A 16765-nucleotide genomic window follows, 5' to 3' on the forward strand; every position below is an offset into this window, starting at 1 on the left:
GACAATTATGCTTGGGCATGAGGTGAAATCCAAGCACTAAAAAAAGAAACAGATATATAGTTTTATAAACAATATACAATTTATATAGTGAACATCTTTAAAGCAACATGGAACTGAGCAGGTGCTCTGTGTTGGTACTGTGTGAATGAGGATATTGCATGAAATCTGCTCCAGGACTTCAGTCAAGTCTCTTGGGGCTTTGGCTGGTTACCTTCCTGTGTATATTCTGACCAGTGAGAGAACTTGGAAAAGACCCCAGGTCTCCTGCATCCCGCTCCAGGGCTTTATCCATGCTAACACTGGGGATGCATAGGGAGTACATGCAGATGCATGGGCACCCTCTGAGGTTGGTGGTGTACCCCCTGAGATTGGCCGCCTCCGCCAGCGGGGCCTGTGGGTGGTTGCCACTTGCCACTACCCCCCTGCCACCAACACTGCCGGCGGCATTTGCGATTGGCGCTCACCAGCCCCCTTCTCCCCACTCCCACCGCCGTGGCTGCCTGTGGGAGCTCCCCACTCACCACCACCATGCCCCCACCGCCGCCACCTGCAAGCGGTCACCCTGCCCCCCAAGCCTCAGGAGGCACGCGACATTCATGCACGCTAAGGTCTCAAATCAACCCCAAACCACCGTCCCAAGACTGGCAGATGAAAAAGACTCTCCAAACACACACAGCTCCCGTGCATGGCTTCCCAGCTGTGCCACTGGTTACCTTAGACAAGTCACTTCCCCTGCCTCACTTTCCCTATTTCTGAAATGGAAATAATGGTGCATAACACCCTTTGTGCTTTACTGATGAAGAGCGCTAGGTAAGAACAAGGAATTATTTTTTTTCTTTTGACTTGTATGTGGCCTGCACTTGAATGAACTGATAAACAGTGTACGGATAAAATCATTTTATTGGTTATTTACCTCAGGCGGGAAGGGCCAAAGTCCTTCAGAACTTGAAAAAGAGGCACCCTTGAGAGAGTAGGTTTCTCTGTTAAGTCTCACAGTGGCATTTATTTGCTCTAAACCAGTGTTTCCCAAACCTTGTGATTTTAGGCCTCATTGTACTAAAGTTGGGCACTCATACCCCAATACATCTCTTACTGCAGTTTCCCCTTGCCACCCCAACTACTTCTGCTGCCACTTGCCACTGATTCCCCCACACTGCTGATTCCCTTTGCTAGTAGCAATTGGCAGTGGCAGAAGTAAGGGGGGCAGTGGCAATTGCCACCATGATTCACTCATGCCCCCTCTAGGAATCTTTTGCACCCCTCATAGTTTGGGAAACGCTGCTCTATGCTACAAATTTATAAGAGGAAAAATCAGAAAAACAAAGTGGGCCAGTATGCACCCTTAGCTACTTATACAAGGATATCCTTGAAGACCTCAGCATTGCTTGGATGTACATGATGATGTTACAGTATTTAGTGCCCTGTTTTCCACAGAGGATTTATGCATAGAGGGGACCACTAAAGAAAAAACCAGAGGGTTAGCTGCCTATGTGGCACCCAACAGTAGATCTAGAATTTTGCAACGGGGTACAGCCAGGATCCGACCCTTGGCTTTGGGACTGGCAGCCCACCCTTAGTGGGAGAGGGGTGGGCACCTTGGCTCTGGTTTGACTGAGTCCTCAGGTCCCTTGGATGACAGAACTGGAAAAGGAATTGAAGGGGGATGCAACTGCACATTATCCCACCTCCTCAAGCTTCCTCACTGTATAGTCAGGAGTTAATATAGATTTGGAGCTTCATTATCTTTAGATCAGAGTCAATTGTGCAGTACATAACTCTTTCTTAAAGGCAGGTTCCACAAACTGTGGCTGCCTATCTCCGCTGTAGCTATCCTCTTATGGAGCTCAAGGAGAGAAGGAACTCTTAAAGACAACCTAGAGCAACAAAGCATCCTCTGGGATGGCCCGATGCCCACGGACATCTCTAAAGAGACATAATTCTAAGGTGACCTGCAGGGTTTGAGAACTAGGAGTGCCTGTAGACATGCAGGATGCCTGCCCAACACACTGTAATTACAGTCTGTTGGAGCAGACTCGACTAATCAGGTCTGCTGGAGTGTGCTAATTAGCATGCTCCAGCAGCCTCAGTATCTCATGTATTCAGTGTCCCCACACTTCAGAATGGCAGTGGGGGTGCTTTAACTAAAGTGCGTCAAATAAGCGTTAGTTAAAGTGTCCCCACCATCATTTTGAAGCACGGTATACTGAATACATGAGATGCTGCAGGGACTTTAATTAGAGCAGCTCTCAGGAGTCACTCTAATTAAAGCGCCCCCTGCCTGAGCACTTGTAAAGATGCCCTAAAATCCCTATGTCTTCTACAGGGTGAAAAACCCTAGTGTCAAAGTTGGATGAAACTTTGCAAAATGTAATTAGTGGAGTTAGGCCCTCTAAGGGAATTGCCCAGCATATCTGCAAGAGGGCACAACCCAGTCCATGAGTAGGCAAAGACTACACTAGATTTGTCAAACTCACATTTTGTTTTACTGAAGTCACTGGAAGCACTATTTGTGATTTAGGGTAAAATATCTGGGAAAGATGCTTCTGGAAAGTGGCGTTTATGTTAGTACAAACCAGAATATGGTTAAAAATGCATATGCTGTCCAGTAGCTCCACAGGTAAAAAGAAAATACAATCTGGGAATCAGCACAAAGAGAAATGTGATTAATTAGTGGAAACGCCATGTTATGGGGCTCCTTAAGTATATTACATTTACCCCCAGTTAAGCTGAGCCGTCCTCACAACATTTTTACTTTAACTCATTTTTTGAAGAGAGGCGGTAAAGTTTTCTAGTGTATCTTTGAAAGATTTCAGCAAGAGAGCTCCTAATTCATTGCTCGTCTCTTGAATAGCTGCGTCATAGCCTCCAAAGAGTGGGGTTGAAGCCCTTATATCCTCCCGATTTGCTTGAAGTAAAATAGCCTTAAGTTCCTCTGCTACAGCCTCATATTTTTGATGATCAAATTTTATAAGATTGGCATCATCAATAGGGTAAGTGATGTTGTGAGGATAACAGTCCCTGGGAACTGGGAATTCAATGTATTTCAGCATTGGCAAGTCACTAAAAACACCGAAGAGGCGTTTAAGACCCCGGGTTGACAGGGGATTTCCAAGGAACTTGAATTCTTGTAGCTTCTGGCAGGGGCTCAAGCCCAAAATCAACATGTTGATATGGTTGTCTTGAATGTTACATTCCTCAAGGGTGAGACTCTTCAGAGTATAAGCAGAGTGGGTGAGGAGCTTGAAGAAGGTGGATGGGTAGAGGTCAGCTATATCATGCCCGCTAAGATCCAGTACTTCTAAGTGGTTCGAATGGATGCTGTTGGATAAATAGGCCATGTCGGCATGGTTCAAGGAGCAGTTAGAAACATCCAGCAGCTTCAGAGGGGTTTTCAGTGGGCTGCAAATATAAATAAGAACATATAGAATAACATGTTATTAGAAAATGTTAAGACATTTGAAAAATGACTTTTTGCACAACCAAATAGCTGTTGGTCAGTAATGGCAGACTTGATCAGCCATATTTTTGATTAACTAACAGATATATACCATGCATCAAAATTAAGGGCTTAAACAGACATGCCAAATATCATTCTCTAGGTTAGATTCTTTCCTTGTATCACTCCACTGGTTTCATACCAAAGACAGATTTGTTCTATTTAATTTATTCTACACATTCATTTTAAATTTGACTGTACATGGATCATATGTTTTTACTTATCATACTAATAGCAAAGTATGACACCAGTGGGAATTGTGTGTATTAATCTTACTACTACTACTTACACTACAACAGCAACATAAGTTATAATTTTTCCACAAAATAAACATGATTTAAATAATGTGCATTTATCAAAGAGGCTCATATCTTGATGAAAGTAATCAGTTTTCTAACAATAAGACAAAATAAGAAACAATTAGCTTTTGCCAATTCCACCTAGTTCCTTTACTGTTTGGACTAGACAGCATTCTTGCAAGTTTTGTTTAGTTTGCAAAAACACATGAAAATATTGCAGTATAAAAAATATGACATAGAAAAATTGCACCTGTCAGTGCACTACAGCACATATGCAAATACTGTAAATTCCACATCTGTTCTCCTTTCATATATTAGAATATAATCCTGTTCCTACTGCATTTCAAGTGGAAGTTTCCCCAGTGACCATCATGGGAACAAAATCAAATTCTTACATCCTGTCCACATCAACACAGTACAAGTGACATGTTGCTGAAGTGTACATCTTATCTATGCAATGTAGAGTTTCCCTCTAATATGATCCCTTGGTTTAAAACTGTTTCCCTGTTTTTTTGGCAGAAAAGGGCCCCTGTGAAATAGAAAGTGGGCTCCATATTGGCAGTTTCCAATAAAAAAGAGAGTACCCAACACTTACAAAAAATAGAAGAGTTATGGTTTGGATGCAAAAGAGTAGGGTTTTTCAAAATGTCTACAGAAACACAAGACCTATTAACTTCAGTACTTACAGCTTATAACTCACTTGTCATCCCGGCAATCTGCATTTAAAAATTAACCTTTCCTGTTCCCCAGTACTATTCTGGTTTGCTCCACTCAGAAAAGGCCATCCAGTAAATGTCATTGGAGCATGGAAATCCTCATAAGTACTTAGGTGAAGGGTTGTTTGTATGTGTTCTGAGTGGCCTTTAATGTTTCTTTTCCAAATTTCAGAGAGGAGTATTTCAGAGAGGAGTATTTAATCCTCAGCCAGAAGAAATGTTATCCAGCTCTGGATAAGGCACGGAGTCTTTTTTTATCAATTCTGCAAATCCCTTAAAAATAGCTGATTGTCACTGACTAGAGGAAGAAATGAGATCAAAGAGCTATATGTTAGAGATGTGAAGCTTTGTGTGATATTTACTGAGTTAAGTGAAGAATACCCAGTTGATTAGCATAATGGTTTGAAGTGCAGAAAGTCTTAGAAAAAGATGAGGGTCTTAGAAAAGACTTTCAACCCCAAGCTACTAAATGAACGCAAATAATAATTGTCAGTCATTTGGAACGATCAGTGGATCATTCAGGTTACCTTCTTCAATGAATATCCAATTTGATGTTTCTAGCCAAATTATGGAATATTTGCAGGGATGCTGGTTTTCTCTGTTTAAAAATCACAAATTCTCCAATAAAAATTATTGTAAATTCTCTCATTAAAAAGCCCCAAATCCAAGATTAAAATGAAATGCCACTATATGTATATAGGTATCAGTTGAACACAATGTTTTATTGATATGCTTACAATTTTAAAGCAATTTGGAAGCCTACCAGTGCCTCAATTACCATAAAAATAAATACCTATACATTTTGGCATTGATTTTGGGTTTTTTACAATGGAACATCAGAGTTCCTCCTACCTCTTCACTCACAAGGACACAGATCCAGCTGCAGCTGTCCCCTGCCACTGCTTTGTGGCACTGAGCAATCCTGATATGCCCATGCCTTATCCATGCCATTGCCCCTCACTCCCCACCCACAGCCCCCTTCCCCCCAGCCCTACCAGAGTACCAGAGTGGAGTGTGGAGCCTGGCTCCCCATTCCCCATGGGCAGCATGGCCGGAGAGGAGCCCACTGGGGAGTTGATACAGGCTGCTGCTGAGGGTTTGGGGCTCCCTGCCCTGTTGACCTTTCCCCAGGCCTCCATGGACCAGTGGGAGGGACACGGCATGGCAGGACAGAGCAGTGCTAAGCAGGGAGGCTCAGTGCTGCCACTGGGAGCTCCACACTGCCATAGCAAGGTGTCCCCTGCTCGTCCAGCAGCAGCAGGAGGCACAACTCCGTGCCACTGCCCCCGCTGCCGCCCAGTGGGTCAGGAGCGCTTCTCCAGGGCATTGTGGGGCTCTCAGCAGCAAGGAGCTTCCCCACCCGGTCCTGCTCTGCCCTGTGGGCTGGGTCCTGCCTGCTGAGCTATGGAAGCCCCAGGGGGAGGGCAGCAGGGCAGGGAGCCTGCATCCGCAGCAGGCAGCCCATGCTTACCCTTGCCCCCACCCCACACACAAATCTGGGGGGCACATGCTCCCCACCCTCCCCGGAAGTGCATGCAATGGCAGGGAGCCAGCTCCTCCACTGCCCCCCAGATGAGCTGCCTGTAGCCCTGTGTCACTCCCTGCCTGGACCCTGTGGCTGCGCATGGCCCTGGGACCCACACCCCACACCAGCCGGCTGAGCAGCAGCCCAAGCCTCAGCCCTGCCCAATTCCTTCCCTCACTATGGGGGCCTCAATCTCCCCTTCCCTACACCAGACTTACCTGTGGGAGCTGCTCTCCAGGCTGCTTGGTGGCCACATGCATGCTTGAGCATGCAGATATGCACATAGTGCCACTTGCCTGCCTGCCCTCTCCTGCTCCCTGCAGCCCCTTGCAGGCTGGAACTCTGCCAGCCTGCAAAGGGAAACTCACCATTTCCCACATTTTTCTCCTTAAAATTAGAAAATCCGGGTTTTTGTCCTTAAAATGAGAAAATCCACATTTTACCATGTATTTCCGTGGTGAACAGAAAACCCAGATCTCTGAATATAATACTGAAGCATGTCTACTGTCATGTTTTTTGGGAGGAATACACTCAGTGTATGTAGAGGAGAGTCAGAGGAGAGTATAATATTTAATAATAACCATCCTCTTTTTTATCACTACTGATATTTATAGTACAGGCATTGCTGCAGTTGCTTGGAATTATTTAGGATAAAGCTGCCATTATGCATTGTAAAATAGAAAAAAGAAAGCAGCTAATATTGTCTGCCAGGATTTCACTTAGCCATTTATACCAAAACTTGGGGTGTACTGATAGAGATTTTTGGGGCTGAGCTGACAGCCGATTTTTATAGAGGCATATTGGTTGATACTGATCCGAATACACAGCCTGGCAGCTTGAAGAGCAGTGTCTGGCTGGTATGTCTGTTGTGGTGGATGGGGAGAGGCAAGGGAAGGGGCATGGTGGGGGGCAGATCGAGGCCTCTGCGGTGAGGGAGGGAGTAGGGCTGAGGCTGGGACAGAAGCATGGGATGGAGCTGCAGCTCATCTGTGGGATGTGGGGGGCAGCTCCCACCACTGTGCACACCCCAGGAGGGCATGGGGGGGCGTGTGCCCCCGCGAACTGTGCGGGGTGAGGGCAGGCTGCCACTGCAGGCTGGGGCTGGGGCTGTCCTGGGCTCTTCCCGGTGGAGGCTGTGCAAAGCTGTGTTCGGGGTGGGCAGCGCTGGGAGGGGGCTATGGGAGGGTCTGCAGCCACCTCAAAACTCACTGTAGCCCCACCACCTGCCCCTCCCAGCTCTGCCGCGTGCCCCAAACACAGCCTGGCTCAGCCCCTCCCCCCTCTGGGAAGAGCCCGGCATGGCCCCAGCTGACAGCAGCAGTCCGCCCCACCCCGCGCATATCTGGGGGGCACATGCCCCCATACCCTCCCAGGGTGCATGCAGTAGCAGGAGCCGTCACCCCTTCCCTGCGCCCCCCCTGGATGAGCCGCATCCTGTGCCCTGCCCCACCCTGGCTGGGCAGTGCCTGCCCCAGCCCCAGTCCCTCCCCCACCGTGGGGCCTTGATCTGTCTCCCCCTACATCCCTTCCCTCCCCCCTCCCCTTCCACCACAACAGACTTACCAGAAGGATGCAGCTCTCCATGCTGCTGGGCTGTGCTCCTTGCTGACTATGTGCTGCACTGTGGCTGTGTGCATGCACGGGGCATTTACCGGCCATATTATCGGCCACATCAGGCAAAAAAAGATTTTTTCTGATACCGTCATTTTTTTTTACATCAGTGCTGATCCAATATTGGACCAATGTATTGGTGCACCTCTAACCAAAACCCAGTGTTACTATGCCAACCCAAAGAAAAGCATTCAGCTCCATGAAATTCAGGCTAATCCCTGACTTCCTCATTCTCTCTCAGTCATGAGAGTAGATTAGCATATCAGTAGTTCATCTGCCATACTATGGCATACAAGACTGAAACAGGCATCCTGGATCACTACATCCAGTCCTCTGCATTTTCAGGCAACCATGTGTCCAAAGAGTCTTAAAAATAGTTCGCTTTTAGTTATGGCCAATGTCCCATGTTTCATGGAAAGGTGGAAAAGACCAAAACCAATAAATTATAATACATATGAGAGAAAAAATTCCTCTTGCACTCCTCCAGTATCCTGTCTCTGACAGTGGCAAGTAGCAGATGCATTGAAGCAGGTATGCTCAACCCCAGACACACAGCACCTGGAGCCATGTAATCTATCCCACAGGTTTCCCATGGGCCCAGATATTTAGCAGTGGGGGACAAGTGACAATTAACACTGCCACTACTCCCTTGCTGCCAAATCTCCGAGCACATGGGTGGATCATCCTCAGCTAGTCCATTCCTGTGCAGGTGGATAGGGCCACAGCTGGGCTACCATGTGCCAGATTGGGTCCACAGGCCAGATCCAAATAGTGGACAGACTGCTCAACTGGCCTGCAGGCTGAAAAGGTTGGGCACTACTACATTACTGAAGCATGTAAGAACCCCTCCCCCCCGCCCCCGCAGCCCCCACCTACAGCTTCCCATAGCCTCTGGCCCTCCCCCCCACTCTCCACAGTCTCTTCTCCTACCCCCAACTCCCTGAAGTCTTTGGCCCAGCCACCCCCACAGTGTCTGGCTCTTCCTCTCCCCCACACACTCTGCACAGTCCCTGCCCTTTTCCCCCCCTACCCCCTTACTGTCAGACACTGATTGGGCTCTGTTCCCACCTTGGAGCATAGCACATGGAAATGCAGCCCTTGCTGGGCCATGTAGCAGTGGTGCTGCTGATTGACTGGGCAGGGGATGGAGTTTCCATGTACTCCATGCCTGGGAGGGAATCCAGACTGAGCTGGAGCCAAGCCATGCCTCACAATAAGGAAGGAGAAGTGGGGCTGGGGGGCTGGGGGGAGAAGCTATAGAGGGCAAGTAGAGGAGGGACAGTAGGCTGCTGTGGGTCTGTCTCTGGCCCTAACCCGGGCTCAGGGCAAGAGTCATAGCCACAGCAGCTGCCTGCACCCCCCCCCCCCCACCACTTTGTATATGAATCTAAGATGAAGTCCCTTTTTCCCCATGTTGATTGGGGGAGCGGGGCACTTGTCTTAGATTCAAGGAAATATGGTATGTCCTCCCATTTGTTTTAAACCTGATAATGTTGTTCATTATCATTTTTGTTTTATGAAAGAGGACCAGATTCCATTCCTCATATTAGACATCTAAGTGGATTTAGGGGTCTAAGTGTGATTCTATTCCACCCTGTTCAAATCTTAAACAACCATGAATGTATACACCATTGTTACACACCATCATCTGAGTCTCAAGACTAAGTAAAAGCAGTAAGGAGGAGGAGGACGCATCCACCTTTTGCATTAACTGGGTTTTTTTTCTGGGACTTAGGGTGAAATAGAATTGCACTTAGGCACCTAATAGGTGGAATAAAATCTAGCCCATAATGAGTAACAGTTCCCATTTACTTTTCCCATACTATTCATGATTTTATAGATGTCTATCATGCCCCCTTCACCTTCAGTTTTCTCTTTTCCAAGCTGCGGTGACCTGGATTTGATATTCTTTTTAGGGATGGGGTAACCAGAACTGCACACAGTATTCAAGATGTGAGTGCACCACGGGTTCAATTCCATTCTTAATGATTCATAACTATATATTTGCCCCTTTGACCACTGCTGTACACTGAGCCAATGATTTTAGAGAGTTATCTGTAACAACTCACAGAACTCTTTCCTAAGCAGTAATACCTTATTCAGAGCTCACTGCTGAGTATATATGTAGCCCTTCTGCTGAGCACCTGTCAGCAGCAACAGGGGCCTGGGTTCAATTTTGGGGTACTACATATATTTCACCTTAGCTCGAGACCCCACCCAAACTACCTGGGAAACACTAATTGAATCACTAGTGTGTCCAATAAAACCAACCACCCTTCCCTCCAAAGCAGTGTAAACACAACATCCAAACGTATTACAAAAAATAAAAAAACCCCAAGTAAACATTAACTATAAGTTTAAAACACTATAACTTACAAAACCAAGTCTATAGGTGGCACCGTCTTGGGGAGGCTTTACCTATACCCAGGCAGTCTGGGACTTGGGGATCCCAAAGTGTAGTTCTGGGGATCTGCACCCCTATACCTGCCCTTCAGCAATGGGCCGGAGCAGGGGGTCCACCCCAGAGAGTCCTATGAGCTGCTACATGGGTCCACTGTGCCTCAGGGAGCTGCTGGAGAGTATAGGTCCTTCTGCATTGCAAAGGGCCCCTCGTTGTTTCCTGCAAAGCTGTAATGCTAATCTCCACTTCCACGTGGTGGCTTTGAGGGGTTAGCTGCAGTTAGCATACTGTACCCCAATGTTTCTAGTCCTAATCCCAGCTCTGCTGGAGCCGGAAACTGCAAGAGAACTCAAAGGAAAGCCAGCCAAACAGCAAGGGAGCCTGAATGGCAACCAGTGCCAACCACGCCGCTTGGTCAAGACATAGAGCTACAAAAGCAACAACATGTGCCAGGCCCCAAGCCAGGCCCAGACATGCAGCAAACATACAGCGAGGCTCAGCAATACAGCTATGCTGAGACACAACAGCTGTAAAACAATAAAAGGGAGACTCAGGCCTGTCCTGCACCAGGGTCTGAACATACAAGAAAAAAGCGCCGGGCCTATCTGGCTGCAGCCTGGACATTCAGTCTCAGCTACACTGCTATGCTGAGACCTGACAGCTATGAAACTGCAAAAGGAGGGGGCCAGGCCTATCTTGGCTTGGGTCTGAACTACAGCTAGTGCCCAACTATACTGCTTGGTTGGGCATAAACTGCAAAAGGGACAAAAGAAGGCCCAGGCCTTTTTTGTTGGGCCTGTTTTGCTGGGCCTGGACTAGGTGGCAAAAAGCCAGCCAGGCCTATACAGCACTGAGGCATGGATAAACAACAACAAGTACCAGGGCTTCACCCTGGCCCAAATCTATCAGCTGAACATACGGCTGGGGTTCAGCCCCAACAGATGGGCTGAAATGTAACAGCTGTGAACAGCAAAAAGGGCCCAGACTTACGGCTGCAGCCTGGACATCCAGTCTCAGCTGTACCACCATGCTGAGACACCACAATCCCCAACACAGGGGCCAGTGGCTGCCGGGACCCTGTTCCTGGTCAGTCTGCACTAGGGAATAATATACTCATGCTACCACCCTACTCAAGGCCTGCATGGCCAAAACTTTTAGCAAAACATGCAGCTGGGGTTCAGCGACACAGCTATGCTGAACCCAAAAGAAGTTGCAACAGCAACTAAAATATGACAGGCTCTCAGTCCTGGCCCACAGCGTGCCAGCAAAACTGCCAGGCTTCAACCTTGGCTAGTTTGCTGCAGGGATTGATACCACCGCAGCATCATCCCACTCAAAACCCAGAAAGGACAAAAGAGGAAGGAAGAGGGAGAGAACAGAGGTCTCAAGTCCTGAAACAGACTTTCTCTCCCTGTGCCTTAGGCTTTCCCTTCACATAGCTTCAGTTTGTTCCTTCAGTGAAGAAGAGGGGAGCGCCCCATCACGTTTTCCAGCTCCCAATTCAACTTTTTTTTTTTAAGTAAGGAAAATTTGTCATGTTCCAAGTCAAATCAGCCAAATCAATTCCAAATCCATGAGCTGTTCAAGAACCAAATGTGGCCCTACTACTGGCAAGCATTCTTCACCCCTGCCTGGGGCTTCAGATGCTTCCAAATCCTTTGGCGGGCATCCTACATGTAGGCCCAAGACTGGAAGCTTGGGGTTTAGATGCCCTTGAGTTTCAGCTGTATGGCCACAGGTACAAGCTAGGGAGTCAGTCTCCCATTTCCATAAAGTTGGTGTGTGGCTGAGATCTTTCCACTGGAGGCTGGTCAGTGAGAAGCTAACTATGAGGCTCATAGGGAGTCCTGTCTGCAAGCAGACAAGGGTACAGCCCTCCACTATACAGTGCCATTTTAATTGTATTACCTTGCTCAGGGTACTTCCCCTGCCACCATTGTGGTCATGGTATTTCCACTCCCAATTCAACTTTCAGGTTCAGTAGCCTGAACAAAAATTCCTTTTTCAAGTACATTGGGAGCAAGAAGAGGGCACCAGGCAATGTAGGGCCCCTGCAAGACTCAAATGGTAACCTTGTGGCTACGCCAGATGAGAAAGTTGATATTTTTAACAGTTTCTTTGCCTCTGTTTTCCTAAACAGGGAATGGGACATCCCTCTTACCAGAGGTAGGGACAATCTCGGGGATAGCTCTGTCAGGCCTTGGGTCAGCGCAGATGTAGTTAGGGATCTTCTGGAAGGGCTAGACATTTTTATATCTGCAGGTCCAGATGCCCTCCACCCAAGGGTGTTGAGGGACCTGGCAGGGGTCATCGCAGAGCCCTTGGCCCGGCTGTATGAGCATTCATGGTCATCTGGCCAGGTGCTGGGGGATTGGAAACTAGCTAATGTGGTCCCCATTTTTAAGAAAGAGAGGAAGGAGGACCCAAGTAACTATAAGCCCGTAAGCCTCACCTCGGTCCTTGGGAGGATCTTGGGAGCGAATCATCAAGGAGCATATCTGTGGGGGGCCAGCAGGGGAGATCATGCTCAGGGGCAATCAGCATGGGTTCACCAAAGGCAGGTCCTGCCAGACCAACCTGATTGCCTTTTATGACCAGGTAACTAAATCCTTGGATGATTGTTTCGCAGTGGACGTAGTCTTTCTAGACTTTAAGAAGGCATTTGACACTGTCTCTCACCCCATCCTCATCAACAAATTAAGTGACTGAGACAGTTGAATGGGTAAAAAATTGGCTGATGGGGCGCACCCAGAGAGTAGTGGTGGATGGGTTGGGTTGTACTCAACCTGGTGAGATGTGAGCAGTGGGGTACCCCAGGGGCCCCTTGGGCCTGCACTGTTTAACATCTTCATCAGCGACTTGGACAAGGGGGTGGAAAGCACGCTGTCCAAGTTTGCTGATGACAATAAGATGTGGGGTGAGGTGGGCATGCTTGAAGGGAGAGAGGCTGCAACTAGATTTAGACAGACTACAAAAGTGGGCAGACGAGAATAGGATGGGGTTCAACGTAGACAAATGCAGGGTGCTGCACCTTGGGAGAAGGAATCCACAGCATACATACAGGCTGGGGAGTTCCCTTCTTGAAAGCACAGAGGCAGAACGGGATCTTGGAGTCATTATTGACTCCAAGATAAACATGAGCCACCAATGCCAGACCGCAGCCAGCAAGGCCGGCCATACCTTGTCATGCATCCAAAGATGCATCTCAAGCCGGTCCAGAGAGGTGATCCTCCCCCTCTATGCAACATTGGTCAGGCGCAATTGGAGTACTGTGTCCAGTACTGGGCGCCGCACTTTACAAAGGATGTGGCCAGCCTGGAGAGAGTTCAGAGGAGGGCCACCTGCTTGGTGAGAGGGCAGCAGGACAGGCCCTATAAGGAGACACTGAGGGACCTGAACCTGTTCAGCCTCGGCAAGAGGAGGCTGAGGGGGGACCTAGTGGCTGCCTACAAACTCATCAGGGGAGATCATCAGCAAATAGGCAGAGCTCTTTTCTCCCCAGCACCACCTGGGGTGACGAGGAACAATGGTCATAAGCTGATGGAGAATAGGTTTAGGTTGGAGATCAGAAGGCAATATTTTAGTTAGGGTGGCCAGAATCTGGAACCAACTTCCCAGGGAAGTGGTCCTTGTCCCTACCTTGGGCAAATTCAAAAAGAGGTTGGATGATCACCTGTCTGGGGTCTTGTGAATCCAGCATTCATTCCCGCCTGTGGCAGGGGGTCAGGCTAGATGATCTGTTCAGGTCCCTCCTGACCCTAGCTACTATGAAACTATGAAACTACTATGAAGCCCCAGGAGAAAAAAAGGAGACCCAGTCTATGTGGCCTGAACCTTAAATAACTTTCCTGATGTTACTAGAGGGTCCCAATCAGAAGTAGCATAATTTGAACAGTGCTAATGTAGACCAATTCAAAGGTGGCCAGCACTCCATCTATTTCTTTCTCAATATCATTTATGAATAGGTTGTGAAGCACAGGCATTTGGAGGACTCAAGTTCTGAAAAACGACCATTTAATCCTACCTTTTGTTTCTGATCTTTTAACCCATTTTTGATCCAGGAGAGGTCTTCCCAAGGTCCTGTGCCAAGCTCATTAACAAAAATATTACATAGGACAGATCTCACAGTGGTTCCCAGAGGAATGCCACTAGTAACCTCTCTCCAGTCTAATACCTTGCCTTTTAACCTAACTGGCATGGTTTCCCTTTCAACCAACTCCTTATCCACTGTATGCTTACAGTATTGATTTCCATCCTCTACAGCAAAGCTACTCATTGGGCTACTTGAAAACAATCAAAGAAAACTGTTGTTTCAAGCCATTCAAACACAACAGAGTTCTTTACTGATAGCTTCCCCACCCCACCATGAAGTCCACAATTACTGGGTTTTGATGCGTATTTGTTGTGTACAGTTGTGTGTTAACCCAGTTTCAGTAGGTACAGTATTGTGCTCACTTTGTAACATGAAGGTACACTGAGAAGCATTAGATGGTCTTACACCATTGCTTAATGTCTTTCGACCCTGCAAAAAAACCCAAAGCAACCCACCATGGATCTGATATTTAGTTCATTTTACATTCTGGTTAGGTCAATCATATTAGGCATCACTAGCTTTCAATTTATCCTCCGTAATCAATATTTATGTCTAATTTACTGCTTTCCCATCTCTCAAAGGGTTCCCCAATACAACACATCCATTATCTCTGTGCTCCCTACCCCTTTCCTTAGCCTTGGGAAGCCCGAGATCCATAGGCACCAACTTTGGTTTTTGCTGGTGGGTGTTTTTATTTATTTATTAATTTTGGTGTTCCTGGGCTGATCCCCATACATGCCCAGACGAGGCAATGTGTACTTCAACCCAGCTCACCCAATGTGGCTTTTGGGTGCTGAGCACCTGCTAATTTTTTTCAGTGGGTGCTTGAGCCCTGGCGCATCCACAGAATCAGTGCCTATGCCTAGAGCATCACCACTGGGGAATGGCTTCTCACTCATTTAGTCACGCTTTTTAAAACCAATTACCTGAGCAGTTTACGTATTCTTCCCGTAAGTGTAGAGAATGCCAGGCTCAGCTCTGTCAGCTGTGTCATTCGGCTCATTTTTTCTCCAATGTTGGTAAGGATTGGTTCATCCTCTGCTGTCAGCCTCACCACATTGAATGCTCTGGCCGGCAGGGTAAGTGATGTCAGTAGAGGAAAGTGGACGCTGGCAAGCAGCATTTCCAAGTGCTCCATTTCCAGGCGAACATTGTGAACAATTTCCAGCTTGCGCAGCGAAGAGGGGTCTGTGAGCTTTATAATGTAGAAAAACTTCCGTAAAGTGAGACTGTCAGCTCTGAATGCCACACAGTGAATCTTTAGTGGGCAGTGACACTTCATCAGCAAGGCCTGGACTACCAGCTCATAGTTCCGTTCTGTGACAAACAGGTTGATGAGGATGTCGATACGGATGTCAAAGATACGTGGATCGAACTGCACCCTTTGCATCTCAACAAGGAGTTCAAAGCAGAGCTTGGATAACAGCTCTGTCCTGGCCCACCTTCCCATTGTCTTCTTACACTTGCAAAGCTGAAATTCAACATCTTTTATTTCTGTTAGGTCCACCACTTTCAGTCTCTTTGCGTATGTAGAAGAGCAATTTAGCACGTAATCTCTCAGCCCTGTTAGGCAATTCTCCAAACACACACAGCACGCTCTGCTGGTGATGTCTTCCTGGTGATCCACTGTTCTTCCCAACAGTTTTCCTATATTAAAGTCTTCCAGTGGCCAGTTTTCCACAAGATCATGAATCACTTCCCCTTGCTCCAATAAATAACTGGCCTTAAAAAGAAGAGGAAAGAGGTTATTTGCAATGCTGCTGATACTTTTCCTGGCAAGCTGTGCATCTGATACCAATGCCTCAGCACTAATGAACCGCAGCGACTTCATTGTTGCCTTTGATTTCTTTCCGGCATTGCGGGTGGCTTCTGTATTTAACTAAAGTTCTTGTTGCTTATCAGTCTCTATTTTTAGCTGCAGCTGCTGTCTGGTACTAAGTGTAGTGCTGTTGGGATGGTAAAGTGAGCAGTCACATGCTGATGACTGCCTTCTATTTTGGTGCTAGATACTGCAGCAGCAACCCTTTTTGATTCATTTTTTAAGAAGCTGTTGTGCTTACTTCACCTTCCTATTTGTAACAAAGTTTAGTTTTCAATAAATCCAGGGTTGTGAGCTGTGAAATCATACACACATGGGAATGCAATAAGATATATTAAGGTACTCAGATTTTAATTTTAAATCAAAAGCTTTTAAAAACACTGATTCAAAAGTCTCCACTTTTGGAGGTGGATTATAAGCAATGCAGAGTGGAAATCTTGTTACACTTAGAAGCCAAAGGTTGGGCATCGTGTTTCTTGGCATATGCACATTAAGCCACACATCTCTTGTAAGGGATTTGCCATTTACAGTATCTCTTTTGCTGGACTAAAACAGCAACTCCAAAGTCAAGCAGGGCTGTAGAATATAGCTCTATAGGGACAATCCTTTTGGAGAACTCCTGTTCTTCATAATGTACCTCTACAACATTGGTCCTACAGAGTGCTTCTTGTAAGACAGTAAATATGAGGCAGCTCAGCATCTAGCAGATTTAGGTGGTAAAAAAGAACCCCAGCAGTTAGGCTGATGAATATTGTAGTTTAAAGAGAGAATCTTATTGAGTTGTCTATAAAGTTGCCTTCTAACT

General features: G+C 47.1%; 1 protein-coding gene across 1 annotated transcript; it reads right to left on the minus strand.

The window, feature by feature from the left end:
- Positions 1 to 882: 882 nt before the first annotated feature.
- LRRC14B (leucine rich repeat containing 14B) lies at positions 883 to 16073 on the minus strand. The gene is made up of 2 exons (XM_006273315.3): positions 15068 to 16073; positions 883 to 3399 (listed from the first exon to the last, which is right to left on the minus strand). Exons 1-2 carry the CDS (start codon positions 15970 to 15972, stop codon positions 2754 to 2756), a joined length of 1551 nt encoding a protein of 516 aa, XP_006273377.1. The 5' UTR covers positions 15973 to 16073; the 3' UTR covers positions 883 to 2753.
- Between the last annotated feature and the right edge of the window lie 692 nt (positions 16074 to 16765).

The sequence above is a fragment of the Alligator mississippiensis genome, chromosome 5 (assembly GCF_030867095.1).
Source record: "Alligator mississippiensis isolate rAllMis1 chromosome 5, rAllMis1, whole genome shotgun sequence".
Classification (NCBI taxonomy): Eukaryota; Metazoa; Chordata; order Crocodylia; family Alligatoridae; genus Alligator; species Alligator mississippiensis.

Coding starts and splice junctions, on each gene's coding strand:
- LRRC14B (XM_006273315.3), bottom strand. CDS start 15,972: ATGAAGTCGCTGCGGTTCATTAGTGCTGAGGCATTGGTATCAGATGCA. Junction 3,400..15,067: donor AGAATACGTAAACTGCTCAG/GTAATTGGTTTT, acceptor TTATATTTGCAG/CCCACTGAAAACCCCTCTGA.